Source organism: Dipodomys merriami, unplaced genomic scaffold (assembly GCF_024711535.1).
Source record: "Dipodomys merriami isolate MVZ:Mamm:240054 unplaced genomic scaffold, mDipMer1.0.p SCAF_3, whole genome shotgun sequence".
NCBI classification, from domain to species: Eukaryota; Metazoa; Chordata; class Mammalia; order Rodentia; family Heteromyidae; genus Dipodomys; species Dipodomys merriami.
This window is the reverse complement of record NW_027204492.1, coordinates 111,819,072-111,832,287: the sequence shown is the minus strand read 5'-3', so window position 1 is coordinate 111,832,287 and position 13,216 is coordinate 111,819,072. Positions and strand designations below refer to the sequence as shown.

General features: G+C 42.9%; 1 protein-coding gene across 1 annotated transcript in view; it reads left to right on the top strand.

Moving 5' to 3' along the window:
* Positions 1-13,151, top strand: part of Txlng (taxilin gamma) — a 64,188-nt gene extending 51,037 nt beyond the window's left edge. The window contains exons 7-10 of the mRNA XM_070040813.1: positions 234-308; positions 5,582-5,674; positions 8,578-8,673; positions 10,141-13,151. Coding sequence (XP_069896914.1) covers positions 234-308; positions 5,582-5,674; positions 8,578-8,673; positions 10,141-10,461 — 585 coding nt within the window. The 3' untranslated portion in view covers positions 10,462-13,151. The remainder of the gene's footprint in view (positions 1-233; positions 309-5,581; positions 5,675-8,577; positions 8,674-10,140) is intronic.
* The last annotated feature ends 65 nt before the right edge of the window (positions 13,152-13,216 follow it).

Genomic DNA, 13,216 nt, shown 5'->3' with positions numbered 1-13,216 from the left:
TTTCCCCTAAAAAGTAATAATGTAGTCCTGAATTTTGTAAATCTTTTTAGGCCTCCTTGGTACTTTTGCTACTTAAGTAGTAAGACTACAGGTAAATGACAATTGATAGAATAATTACATCTGTAGTGGTACTTCCTAAAATAGCTGGAGGATGTAGCCTAACTGTATGGTCATTTGATGTGGTCCTATTTGTTATTACTATTAGTATTTTGCCAATTGTTTCTGTTTTCTAGCTATTAAAAGAAGCAACAGAATCAAGGCACAAATATGAACAGATGAAACAGCAAGAAGTACAACTGAAACAACAGGTAACTTGACAGCAGGTGATAGAATTTGTAAGAAAAACCTATGGTTTTGAGTGTTCTCTAATGTGATTTTGCCTGTTCCAATCCAGACCTGACTGAAATGAAGGAAGAGATCATGTTTCCTCTTCCTTTGTTGTGTGTGTGTGTGTGTGTGTGTGTGTGTGTGTGTGTGTGTGTACACATGTGTGTGTATGTGTGTATATACATGTGCATGCACACACCCCAGTCCTGGAGCTTAAATTCAATGCCTGGGTGCTGTCCCTAAGCTCTTTTTCTCAGGACTAGTGCTCTACAACTTGAGTCACAGCTCCATTTCTGGCTTTTGGTTTTGTTTGTTTGTTTGTTTATTGTGATTAATTGGAGGTAAGAATCTCAGACTTTCCTGCCTGGGCTGGCTTCAATTGCAATCCTCAGATCTCAGCCTCCTGAGTAGTTAGGATTATAAGGTTTGAGCCGCTGGTATCTGGCCTGATTTCTGTTCTGTCACTGTACGCTATCTGTTGTCTGTGCTACCCTTGAGTCTTGTTACCAGTCATCTTTTCCCTTTGCAGTGCATTGCCTCTTCTTTGCTGGTACCTGAACATGGTTATCCTTCCCAAGAGTTGGCCTCATTTCTGCGCTCATCGTGTCATTTCACAGTATTTGCAGATGATACACTCTGACCACTGTGCTTTGGCCTACTTGCATAATCCATACATATAATCTGGGCATGGTGTCACCCACTGTGGGGTCCCATTGAACTCTCGAATGGGACAGTCTTTACCAGGCTGTCCCAGCTTTCATTAGAATGGGTCTTGCTAAAACTGCTGGTGCTTCCCTTAAGTGCTAGGACTGTGCCTTATTCGGCCTAACAACTACTGCTGCTTCCCCAAGTCTCGGCCCATAGCCTCAGAGGAATTGTCAGGATGTGTGTCCTCTTCCAACTGCTGCCAGATTTCCTGCATTCCTCTCCCTTTTTTGGCTAGTCCTGGGGTTTGAACTGTGGGCCTGGGCGCTGCCCCTGAGCTTTTGTACTCAAGGCTAGCGCTCTACCACTTGAGCCAGAGCACCACTTCCAGCTTTTGTGGTTTAATTTGTGATGAGTGTCACGGTCTCTCCTGCCCAGGCTGGCTTTGAACTGCAATCCGCAGATCTCAGCCTCCCGAATAGCTAGGATGACAGGCGTGAGCACTGGCGCCCCGCCCTCATGCATTCTTCTCCGCTTCCTTACACCAGCATTCTTCTTGCTCCCAGGCTGTGCCTTCCCTTTCTGCAGGTGGGATCCCTCCAGCTCTAGCCTAACAGCACTGGAATGGAGCTTCTAGTTTGCTTCCCCCTCTCCCCTCCTTCAGCAGCACCTGCTCCACTCGCCCCAGAACTTTGGCTGGTCTCCCCTCACATCCTTGTTAAGTGCTGCTGGGTAACATTCTCAACTACAGCAGTGCTTTCTTGGCATGTGGTAAACTTTTATTCCTACTTTTCTTATTGATATTTTGTGATCTTAGCTCATAGTTGTAATCCTAGCTACTTAATAGACTTAGATCAAAAGGATCGAGGTTTGAAGCTAGCCTGGGAAGAAAAATCGTGTCATTTTATTTATTTATTTTATTTTTTATTTTTATTTTTTTGCCGGTTCTGGGGCTTGAACTCAGGGCCTGGGCACTGTCTCTGAGCTCCTTTTGCTCAAGGCTAACACTCTACCACTTGAGCCACAGAGCCACTTCCAGCTTTTTCTGTGATTAATTGGAGATCAGAGGCTCACGGACTTTCTTGCTTGGGCTGGTTTTGAACTCCAGTCCTCAGATCTCAGCCACCTGAGTCGCTAGGATTAAGGAGGGAGCCACCAGTGCCTGGCTCCAAAATAACCAGCAAAAAGCCAGGATGGAGGTGTGGCTCATATGGTAGAGCCATGAGCATGCAAGCTAAGCAAGCAGAAGGCCCTGAGCACAAATTCTTTTTTTTTTTTTTTGGGTCCGGTCGTGAGGCCTATACTCTGGGCCTGGGTGCTGTCCCTCAGCTCTTCAGCTCAAGCCTAGCACTCTACCACTTGAGCCACAGCGCCACTTCCGGCTTTTTTTGCTTTTTGCTTATGTGGTGCTGAGCAATCGAACCCAGGGCCTCAGGCATGCAAGGCAAGCGCTCTACCACTGAGCCACCTTCCCAGCCCCCTGAGCACAAATTCTATAGTCAAAAAGTAATTATTTCTCGGGCTCTGCCTTCTCATTCTGTAAATAATGTAACGTGACATTAGATGGTCTCTGAGGGGTTCACTCTTGGTCTCAAATGAAGTTTTTCAGCCCTCTCCCCAGAGGCCTCCTGGGCTCAAAGCTTTTCCTCTTCAAACACACTGTACTTTGCCACTGTCCTTTTTTCTTCTTCTTTTGTCGGTCGTGGGGCTTGAACTCGGCCTGGGCGCTGTCCCTCAGCTCTTTAGCTCAAGGTAAGCACTTTACTACTTGAGCCACAGCACCACTCCCAGTTTTCTGGTGGTTTATTGGAGATAAGAGTCTCACAGGTTTTCCTTTTGGGGCTAGCTTTGAACCGCAGTCCTCAGATGTCAGCCTCCTGAGTAGCTAGGATTACAGGCAGGAGCCACCAGCGCCCCTGTCCTTTTCTAAGTGCCTGTTCTTTGGGGAAGAAAACAGTGACTGTATTTTGTGTTCTGCATGCGTTGTGGGTTGTTCTGAACTTGAAGACAAATTCCTTGAATCCAGGAAGGAGTTGAGAGAAACAGTGGTGTCCTTTTTTGGTCTCTTAGTATTGAGGGTTGAAGTCAAAGCCTCGCACTTGTTGGGCAAGTTCTCTACCACGTTCTCTACCCCTTGAGCCATACTCTAGCCTGAAAGTAGATGTTTTTATCTTCTTTTATCCTTTGCTTTAACTCGACTCCCACTGAATTCTTTGTTCCCAACCCTTCTAGTTCTTGGGCTTCTGTTGCATTGCCCTGCCTGAATTTTTGAAAGAGATATCCTTGATACCAAGCTAAGAATCATGTGGGTGGTATGTAATGATAGATGGTCCAGCCAGATTGCTCTCACCATGCCCCCAACAGTTTGGTTTTTTTTGTCAGTTGGGCGTGGGGCTTGAACTCTGGACCTAGGTGCTGTCCCTGAGTTCTTCAGCTCAAGGCGAGTGCTCTTCCACTTGAGCCGCAGCACTACTTCCGGTTTCTTGGTTAATTGAAGAGTCAGGGACTTTCTTCCTAGGCTGGCTTTGAACCATGATCCTCAGATCTCAGCCTCCTGAGAGCTAGGATTACAGGCATGAGCCACTAGTGCCCGGCTCCCCAACAATTTTTATATGTAAGATGAGAAAGTTCACAAAACGTTAGAGGTATATGAAATTTATAACTATAACAAGCATATTCTTCAGGTTTTGTTTAAATGGGTGGAATGGAGCTATCAAAGGTCTACATAATATGTTTTATTCTGTCTTGGGGCTTGAACTCGGCCTGGGTGCTGGCCCTAAGCCTTTCTTCTAGCGCTCTACCACTTTGAGCCATAGTGTCACTTCTGGTTTTCTACTGGTTAATTGGAGATAAGAGTCTCACGGACTTTCTTCCCAGGGCTGGCTGTGAACCTCAGTCCTCAGATCTTAGTCTCCTGAGTAGCTAGGATTACAGGTGTGAGCCACCAGCACCCAGCAAATGTCTACATTACACACACACACACACACACACACACACACACACACACACACACACAAACACACACACACACACACACACCCCTTCCAGCACCCAGCAAATGTCTACATTACACACACACACACACCCCTTAGCACCCAGCAAATGTCTACATTACACACACACACACACATAATGCCAGTCCTGGGGCTTAAATTCAGGGCCTGGGTTCAGTTCTTGGGCTTCTTTTGCTCAAGGCTAGCACTCTACCACTTGAGCCACAGCACCACTTCCAGCTTTTTCTGCTTATGTGATGCTGAGAAATCGAACCTCAGGCTTCATGCATGGGAGGCAAGCACTCTACCAGAGCCACCTTCCCAGCCCTCTACTTCCCAGTCTCACAGACTTACCTCCCCAGCCTGGCTTTTTACTGCAATCCTCAGATCTCAGCCTCCTGAGCAACTAGATTACAGGCATGAGTCATTGATACCCAACAGATGTCTACATTTCAAATACATTATACTACTGTGTGTGTGTATGTTCACATGGGTACATGTGTGCAAGCATCCAAGTACAAGGATTTGACCTTTGGGCCTTTCTCTTGCTTAGCTGTTTTCTTCAAGGCTTGTGCTCTTCCACTTGAGCCACAGCTCCATTTCTGGCTTTTTGCTGGTTGGTTAGAAATGAGAGTCTCACAGAGGTTTTTTTTTTTTGGGGGGGGGGTCTGGTCATGGGGCCTGAACTCTGGTCCTGGGCACTGTCCCTCAGCTCTAGGCTAGCGTTCTACCACTTGAGCCACAGCACCACTTCCAGCTTTTTTTCCTGCTTATGTGGTGCTGAGGAATCGAACCCAGGACCTCGTGCATGCAAGGCAAGTGCTCTACCACTGAGCCACCTTCCCAGACCCTCTCACAGAGTTTTCTAGTCCAAGTTCACTTTGAGCCTCAATCCTCATCTCTTAGCCTGCCTCCAAAGTTTATGTATTTCTGTTAGTTGAAATTTTATTCATCTGTATTTGGTATCCAAGAATTGGGTGTGGATTCACTTGTGTTCCTATCACTTAAATCAAGTATGTAATTTTTAAACATTGTTTTGAAAGTTTAGGAATTGGCATTTTTGTGTGTATGTGCTGGTACTGGGATGTGAACTCAGAGCCTCATGCTCTTACTTACATTTTTTTTTTTTTTTTGCTCAAGGCTGGTGCTCTACCACTTGAGCCAAACTTCCACTTCCTAATATTTGCTGAATAATTTCCTGAATAAATCCCTTGGATTTAGCCAGGCACTGGTGGCTCACACCTATAATTCTAGCTACTCAGGAGGCTGAGATCTGAGGATCACAGTTTAAAGCCAGCCTGGGAAAGAAAGTCCACGAGACTCTTATCCACAGTAAACCACTAGAAAACCAGAAGTGGCGCTGTGGCTCAAAGTGGTAGAGCTCTAGCCTTAAGTGAAAGAGCTCAGGGGCAGTGCCTAGGCTCTTGAGTTCAAGCCCCATGACCAAAAAATTGAAACAAAAACAAATCCCCTGTATTTGCCTCCCTATGTTTCCAACAGCAATCCTCAGATTTCAGCGCCCTCAGTAGGATCACAGCAATGAGCCACAGGAACCTGGTAGGAATTTTCATGTTTACCCAGAGTTTAGAATTGATTTCTTTTTTCTTTCTCTATAGCTTTCTCTTTATATGGATAAATTTGAAGAATTCCAGACTACGATGGCAAAAAGCAATGAACTATTTACGACTTTCAGGCAAGAAATGGAAAAGGTATTTGCATGTTCTTAAGGATGAGTATAGAAAAGCGAATTTATATAACTTATTTCAAACATAAGTAGTACTATTTGTGTGAATTTATATTGTGATGACCATTTTATCTTTCATGATTTTTAGAGCCTTATTTAGTCATTTTGCCCTCTGTGTTAACCAAGTAATAATGATCTCTTAAGCTTAGAATTCTACTTTACTTAAAAATTCCTTAGAACTCCTCTCGTACATGTAGTTTGTAGCTGAAATAAGATTTTGGTTTGGGGCAGGGAATGTGGTTTAGTGGTAGAGTGCTTGCCTAGCATGCATAAATCCCTGGGTTCTATTCCTCAGAACCACATACACAGAAAAAGCCGTAAGTGGTGCTGTGGCTTAAGTGGTAGAGTGCTAGCCTTGAGCACAGAGAGGCTCAGGGACAGTGCCCAGGCCCTGAGTTCAAGCCCTAGGACTGGAAAAATAAAAGAATTAGGTTTTTTATCATTATGTTTGTATTCAATTACTTTAGAAGATCATTCCCAGTTCTCTCACAAAATTCTGAGAAAAGACAGTCACATCCAGATTAAAAATTAGTGTATTTTTGTTGGTTGAGATGCACGTACACATGCACACACTTTTTACCATTGGGAAAAAAAGCTTTCCTTTCTCTCTTTCTTTCTGTTAGTCTTGGGGCTTGAACTCAGTGACTGGGTGCTGTCCCTGAGCCCTGAGCTTTTCTACTCAAGGCTTGCACTCTACCACTTTCAGTCACAGTTCTACTTCTGGTTTTCTTGTGCTTAATTGGAGCTAAGAGTCTCATGGACTTTCCTGCTCAGGCTGGCTTTGAACCACAATCCTTAGATGTCAGCTTCCTAAAGAGCTAGGATTACAGGTGTGAGCCACTGGCACCCGGCCTCCTTTTTTTCTCTTAACTGAAGCCCACTGAAGTCTTTCCCCTCCAACCCAACTAATTCTTTGGCTTCTATTATATCTTCCTGCATGCATTAAGGAAAGATCTTTGCTAACAAGCTAAGAATGTGTATACTCCTAGGTGGGTGCAAGCCTCAGCTTGCCTGTTAGCGGCGATAGCAGGTGCATACCACTGCACCCATCTAAACTGGGAGGTTTTAGAAAAGTGTTGATGAGAAGGGTCGTAGTGCATGCATAGCACACTTAATTATCTAAGAGTTCAGTAGATAGCAGCCATGACTATTAACTTCATCTTACATAATGGTTAAGATGCTGGTGGGTTCATCTAACTGTGGACAAGCTATTTATAACTTTTTGTTGCCTTTCTGTGCCTTTGCTTTTAAAAATTGGTAGAAAAAATAAGAGTTGCCCTTCATAAAATAATAAGAGTATTTCAGATAGTGTTTGGCACATCAACATGTGCTCAATTACCGTGAGCTGAACAGTGCTCAAATTACTACCTTGAGGTATTTTTAGACCTAGTAATCTGGAGAATTCCATGAGCAGCAAATTTGTTCAGCCTGTCATTCCTTTCAGTTGAGGATCCAATCAAGAGGAAACTGTGAAGCACACTGAAGTGTTAGCTAGACTTCAGTACATGCTCACTGTTGAGGTAGAATAGGACTCAAGACAAGACGGGGAATCCTGTGGCATGAGAAGGGAATGCTGAACTGGGGGTTAGCACCTGACCCGAGGCTTCCATGAGCTTTCTCTATGGCCTTGGTCCCCACTTAGCTTTCCCATAGCACAGGGTGCCTAGCCCAGTGCCCTGTCTTGGATCAGCGCTCATGTGCAGTCATCAGTGGGTAAAGGAATATTGAAAATGTGGCAAAATGACAGGCACAAATCAGTCAGCCCAGATTTCTGACAAGTTGGGTTCTTGTAGCAGAGACTTTTAGGAGTGTTTTCCTGATTTCTGAACTCACTTTATCCTTAGCCAAGTCTGAGTAAAATAGTCCTGAGAGTTCTGAGGATCCTCAAAGTTTAAGTGGTTAGTACTTTCTTTCTCCCTGGAATCTTCTGAAGCATGCTTCCTCTTAGTTTTGAAGTCATGATTTGGAAGTTACGGTAAAACACCAATTCTTAATCTTTTATAAGACTGAAACTCTGTCCTTTCTAGACTATGAGGAATTCAATGAACAGAAAACACACACGTGGACATTTTTTCTTTTCTTTTTTTTATTTTGTATATTCACCTGAATAGTCAGGGAACTTCCACCTATTTTATTTAGGTTTTCATTTTTTTCAAATTCCAACCAGAAAAAGCTAAATACAATTGGAAACTAGTTACACACTAGTTTTACTCCAAAGGCGTAGGATCATTCAGATTTACTCCATGAAAGTATGCAACCCTTAAGCAAAGCTATTCTTTGGACATTTTTTCTTAAGGCTTAAGGAAAAGGAGGTTTTGCTCTTCCAAGGTGGAAAAACAGCACTCCAGCCTTAAAGAGAGCTCTGAGTATGCTGCTGCCTCTAAAACACATTCACCTTTCCCCTCAGGAAACCCTCACCTCACTTGCACCCTAGGAGCTACTTCTTTTCTTTGTCGGTCATGGGACTTGAACTCGGGGCCTGAGCGCTGTCCCTGAGCTCTTCGTGAGTGCTCAAGTTGAGTGCTCTGTCACTTTGAACCGCAGTGCCACTTCCAGTTTTCTGTGGTTAGAGATAAGCTTCTCACAGACTTTCCTGCCCAGGCTGGCTTCGAACCATGATCCTCAGATCTCAGCCTCTTGAGCAGCTAGGATTACAAGCATGAGCTATCAGGCTTCACTCTAGGAGTTTCAGAGAGAAGCCATGCTATCAACAGAACAGACAGCCACTTCTTTCAAAGCACACACAGCTATCAGCTGGTCCGGGCAGGATAGGAAGTACAGATGATAGGCAGCTTTTTTTTGTATTTTTTTAAAATATTTTTTGATACGCAGTTTTGAATTTAAATTTGTGATTTTGCTTATCCACAGATGACGAAGAAAATTAAAAAGTTGGAAAAAGAAACAATAATATGGCGTACCAAGTGGGAAAATAATAATAAAGCCCTTCTGCAAATGGCTGAAGAGGTGAGGTAGTTTCCAAGACTCGCATGTGTTCCTAATTAATGGGCATTCATTAAATTCAGGTATCTGTCAGGACAAGGGCCAGGTGTTGGGTACTACTGTGATAGTTGCTGAATAGACGGATGCCTTTCCTGGCAGTTTGAGGTGGAGGAGCTTGAATGAGGGATTGAGCTCATCATCCAGTTAATTCTCCTAGGCTTGTATTGAAGACACTTAGAAAGCGTCTTCTGCTTTGTTCTATAGAAGTAGTTTCTTAACCTTTAAATTTGAATCAAACTCATGTTCCAGGATGAGATTTCTAGGCCCCAGCTAGAGGCTCTGACTCACTAGGTCTAAGGTTGGTCAGGGAACCTGCTTTTCTAATAAGCATTCAGTTGATGACCTTGAGTGCAGGACTCATGCCTTAGCAAGCAGGGACTAGATTTCCCAGTGAATATGAAAGCAAATGCCTAGAATGCTTGCTTTTCACAAAAGCGAAAAAATACTGTAGTTTGGCCAGTTTTATAATATGACACATATTGCTTGCAATCACCAACTTTTACATCTCCTGAAATTTCATAAGACTCATGTAAAATTTCACAAAATAAATCACTGGAGCAAAAGGATCTTAGCTAAAAATTGGTAGTAGGAAAGCTGTACAATTGAGTCATGTTTTAATTGAGTTCTGGAGGGCATTTTTCCCTAGTTTCTGATAAATGTTTTGACATCATTCTTTGGTGCTGGTCCTGGGGCTTGAACTCAGGGCCTAGATGCTGCCCCTGTGCTTCTTTTGTTCAAGAGCCATAGCTGTACTTACAGCTTTTTGATAGGTAATTGGAGAGAAGAGTCTCTCAGACTTTCCTGACCAGGCTGACTTCGAACCTCTACAGATATCAGCCTCCTGAGTAGCTAGGATTACAGGTGTGAGTTACTGGCGCCTGGGCCTTTTTTGTTGTTGTTGTTGGTTGTGGGGCCTGAACTCTGGGCCTGGGTGCTGTCCCTCAGCTCTTCAGCTCAAGGCGAGTACTCTACTACGTAAGCCACAGTGCCACTTCCAACTTTTTTTGCTTAAGTGGTGCTGAGAAAGTGAACCCAGGGCCTCATGCATATGAGGCAAGTACTCTACCGCTGAGCCACTTTCCCAGCCCCTGGCCTTGAATTTTTAGTAGTTCATCAATATGAGTGTTTTAAGAAGTGGATTTTTGTCCGTTTTTAAAAGATGGGACTCAGGGAATTTAGTTATCATAGAATAGTATTAGGGTAAAGATCATTCCTATATTTAAATGCATACATATGTAGTGAAAGCTACCTTGCCCCATTGTGTTAGGCGTCTGAAGAAACTGAACATGTTCAGTAGGTGGCAAGAGAGATGAATTTCCAACTTGGCTCGCCTCATTTCTTTGGTTTTATTTTTATTTTTTTGCATGTGCATAATAACCTCAGTTGTACTTGAACAAGGTTATAGACATACTGGTGTTTTCCTTCCAACAGAAAACTGTCCGTGATAAAGAGTACAAGGCCTTTCAAATCAAGCTGGAACGGTTAGAGAAGCTGTGCAGGGCTCTTCAGACAGAAAGAAATGAGCTCAATGAGAAGGTAGAAGTTCTGAAAGAGCAGGCCTCTGCCAGAGGGACTGATGGGGACTTGGTGTCATCTGCACTACAACCCTGCACTGTTCTGGATTCTCACAAGGAGCCCAGCGCTTCCCCAGGAGCGGCGGGGGTGAGCCTGGAGGCCAAGGCGGAGAGTGAGAGTGCCGCACAGAAGCTCGCGTCGCCAGCCTCTGCCCCCGGCATTGAGTCGGTTGACTAAGGTGAAGTGTGATCACTGTACTGAGAGATCTATTTTGTGTATAACTTTCTGTTAGTAGTAACTATTGGTTTTGTGGTGAAAATTTTCTTACTTTTTCTACCATATCTGTATTTTCTTAGAACTACTGGACTGTGGTACAGGAGGCTGCTTAGCAGTTTGAATAGTTTGAATCTATAAATTTCTCCCTCAGCTATGTTGCACATCTGCCTCATTTTCCCCTTTGTTGGAGTGCATGTGTTCACTGCCTTGTCCGTCCATTTTCTTCCCAGCTCCCTGCATATAATGTTCCTAATTCAGACATCACTTGACAGGGCTGACCATTACACAGGAATTCTGTTCTTGTGATGGTTCCCTGATATGGAAACAATACTAAGTTAAGCATCTTGAATCCCCTATTAATAGTATTCAAAGGAGGCTGATTAGTTGTCTAATAACCTATTCAAATGGTGAGGGGAAAAAAAAACCCTGTAGTGTTGGGTCAGAAACAAGCATAACGTATTCAGATAATGTTTATGTAACTTGACAACTGAGATGGCTACAGGCCTTCACTTCCAAGTTTGGCACTATATATAGTCACTTGGGAACAAAGTCCTATATATTAGCAAGAACACTGGACAATAGGCTTCATGTTTACGTGGCTGGAAAGAGAAATAAATGCCTTGATTTCAGGCTAGAACGCATGTGGAATTCGGGCTACCTGATGCTCATCTTAGGTAACAGTGGTGTGAAACTTAGCCTCCACTTCCATGGAAAGCTAATTCTTTGAAGACATTTGGTCTGCAGGTAAATTGTCATTTAGCTTTTATTAGACATAAGTTCATTGTCTTCTGCCTATGTAAAAGTTCATGTTCAGCTGTTGTGTTGGAACCACCAGGGGCTGGGGTGTTAACAAGCTCGATGTAGGTGTAGAGGGCATTTCTAGTAGGTGTGAGGCCTTGGTCTCTCTTTCCCACCTCCCCCCACACCAGCGAAAAACTGGAGACTTGCTGATTCACAATTCAAATTCTCTCCCAAATAGATTTCATTTACACAACAGAAACACTGGAACTAGCATTTTCATGTTGGGAAAACTTGGCAGAGTGTGACCTGTAACTTATGCTTTCAGTCTCATTTCTTACTGTTAATTTTTTTTCAAAGAGAAATACAAGTATTGTCAAGTTCTCTATCTGTGGAATTGGAGACGATTTGAAATTTGCCTTTTTCTTCCTTCAGTGTTTAAGGCTACACTGATGACAGTGTCTTTACTGTCTCTGGTATTTGTATTGAGAAATACTTTATGGAATAAATGAAATAAAAAGGTCCTAGTAGAATTGATGTTAGCACATTTCACTGAGCAAAACTATCAAACTGACACTTGTTAAAATTGCTTACTGGACTGAATAAACTTGTTCTCCTTTATTTGTAAATTCCTGTCACATTCATGGTCTAAACTGCGTTGAAAGAACTGAAAATTATCCGATACAAAATAGTACCTGATGTGGAGGGATTTTTTTTCCTAAGCTTCCACCATCAGTCGTGTTAAGGGGATAGACAGTGGAGGAAAAAATCCAGAGTAGATCATCTCAAAGAGTCAGAAGCAAATGTAGAAATACACCCTACCCCCTTTGGCTACTAAGTGATATGTTGATTTAATTCCCGCCCCCCTAGGGGAAATGAAGGTATAATATCAAATATTATCTACCTTGAAATTAGTACTAATGGTCATATATCATGAGAACTGCTGGATGTCCAGCTGTTAACATTTTGTCAAATCGTGTGTAGCCCACCACATTTCTTTGTGGTGCCGGTCCTGTGTGGAAGACTGTAAATCTTGGACCTGTCTCATATTTTCAAGGGCGTTATAAAGCAATGTGATTTAACAGTACTTGGCCTGCTGCTTTTGGCTTATGTATATTTTTAGCTAGATGCTGTCGTGGTGTTTAAAGGCTATGGATTCTGTCTGGGATGCATTCAGAATCTCTCCTCCTATTACCCTGTGAACAAAAAAATGAAATGGGACCCTCCCTGAGGAAGTACCTCCTCCCCTAAAGCAATCACATCACCAGCCTTGTGTTGTGGCTTTGTAGTACGCCCTTTATCTACCATATTCTAGAACACTGTAATGCTAATGCTACTTAGGCTGGCCCAGAAAAGGTTTCAATGTTGAATTCACTTAAATTGCACCACCATACAATCTTGATGTATATTATTTATAGTGGCAGTAGACCTCCAAGGTGTAGAGCAAACTTGGGTCTTGGATAATGGACCATTTCATCCTCAAACTTGTAGTATATTTCTTGGTCTTGAGACCAGTATTTTTTAGTTATGTATGCAACTGCCTTTATTACACCTGGTTATCACAATTCAATTCTCAGGTGTTGCAGAAAAATCTACCTCTTTCAGACTGTAGATGGAAATAACTGTGAAAAAATGATGCAGATATCTTCTAGTTTGTGCTAAACACACTGCTTTATTTTTACAGCCCACGTCTTTCATGAGGATACGAATTGTTAAGAGGCAGTCTTGTTTTGCTTTTCAAAGACATTTTGTAGAGATTTTTCACTAATGTGAATCTGATTTTATCTACTCAATTCTGTATAGATTAAGTAAATATGTATGATAAATTTAACAGCTTCTGTGTATTTTTTTTTGTTATTCATGTGGCCTTCGTTGTAGACTAGTAAGTCCAATGGTAAAATTCTGTCCATTCCTACTGAAGAGGGGGTACACACCCCCATACCTCCCACCTTCCCCAGCCTCTGAATGAATGCAACAA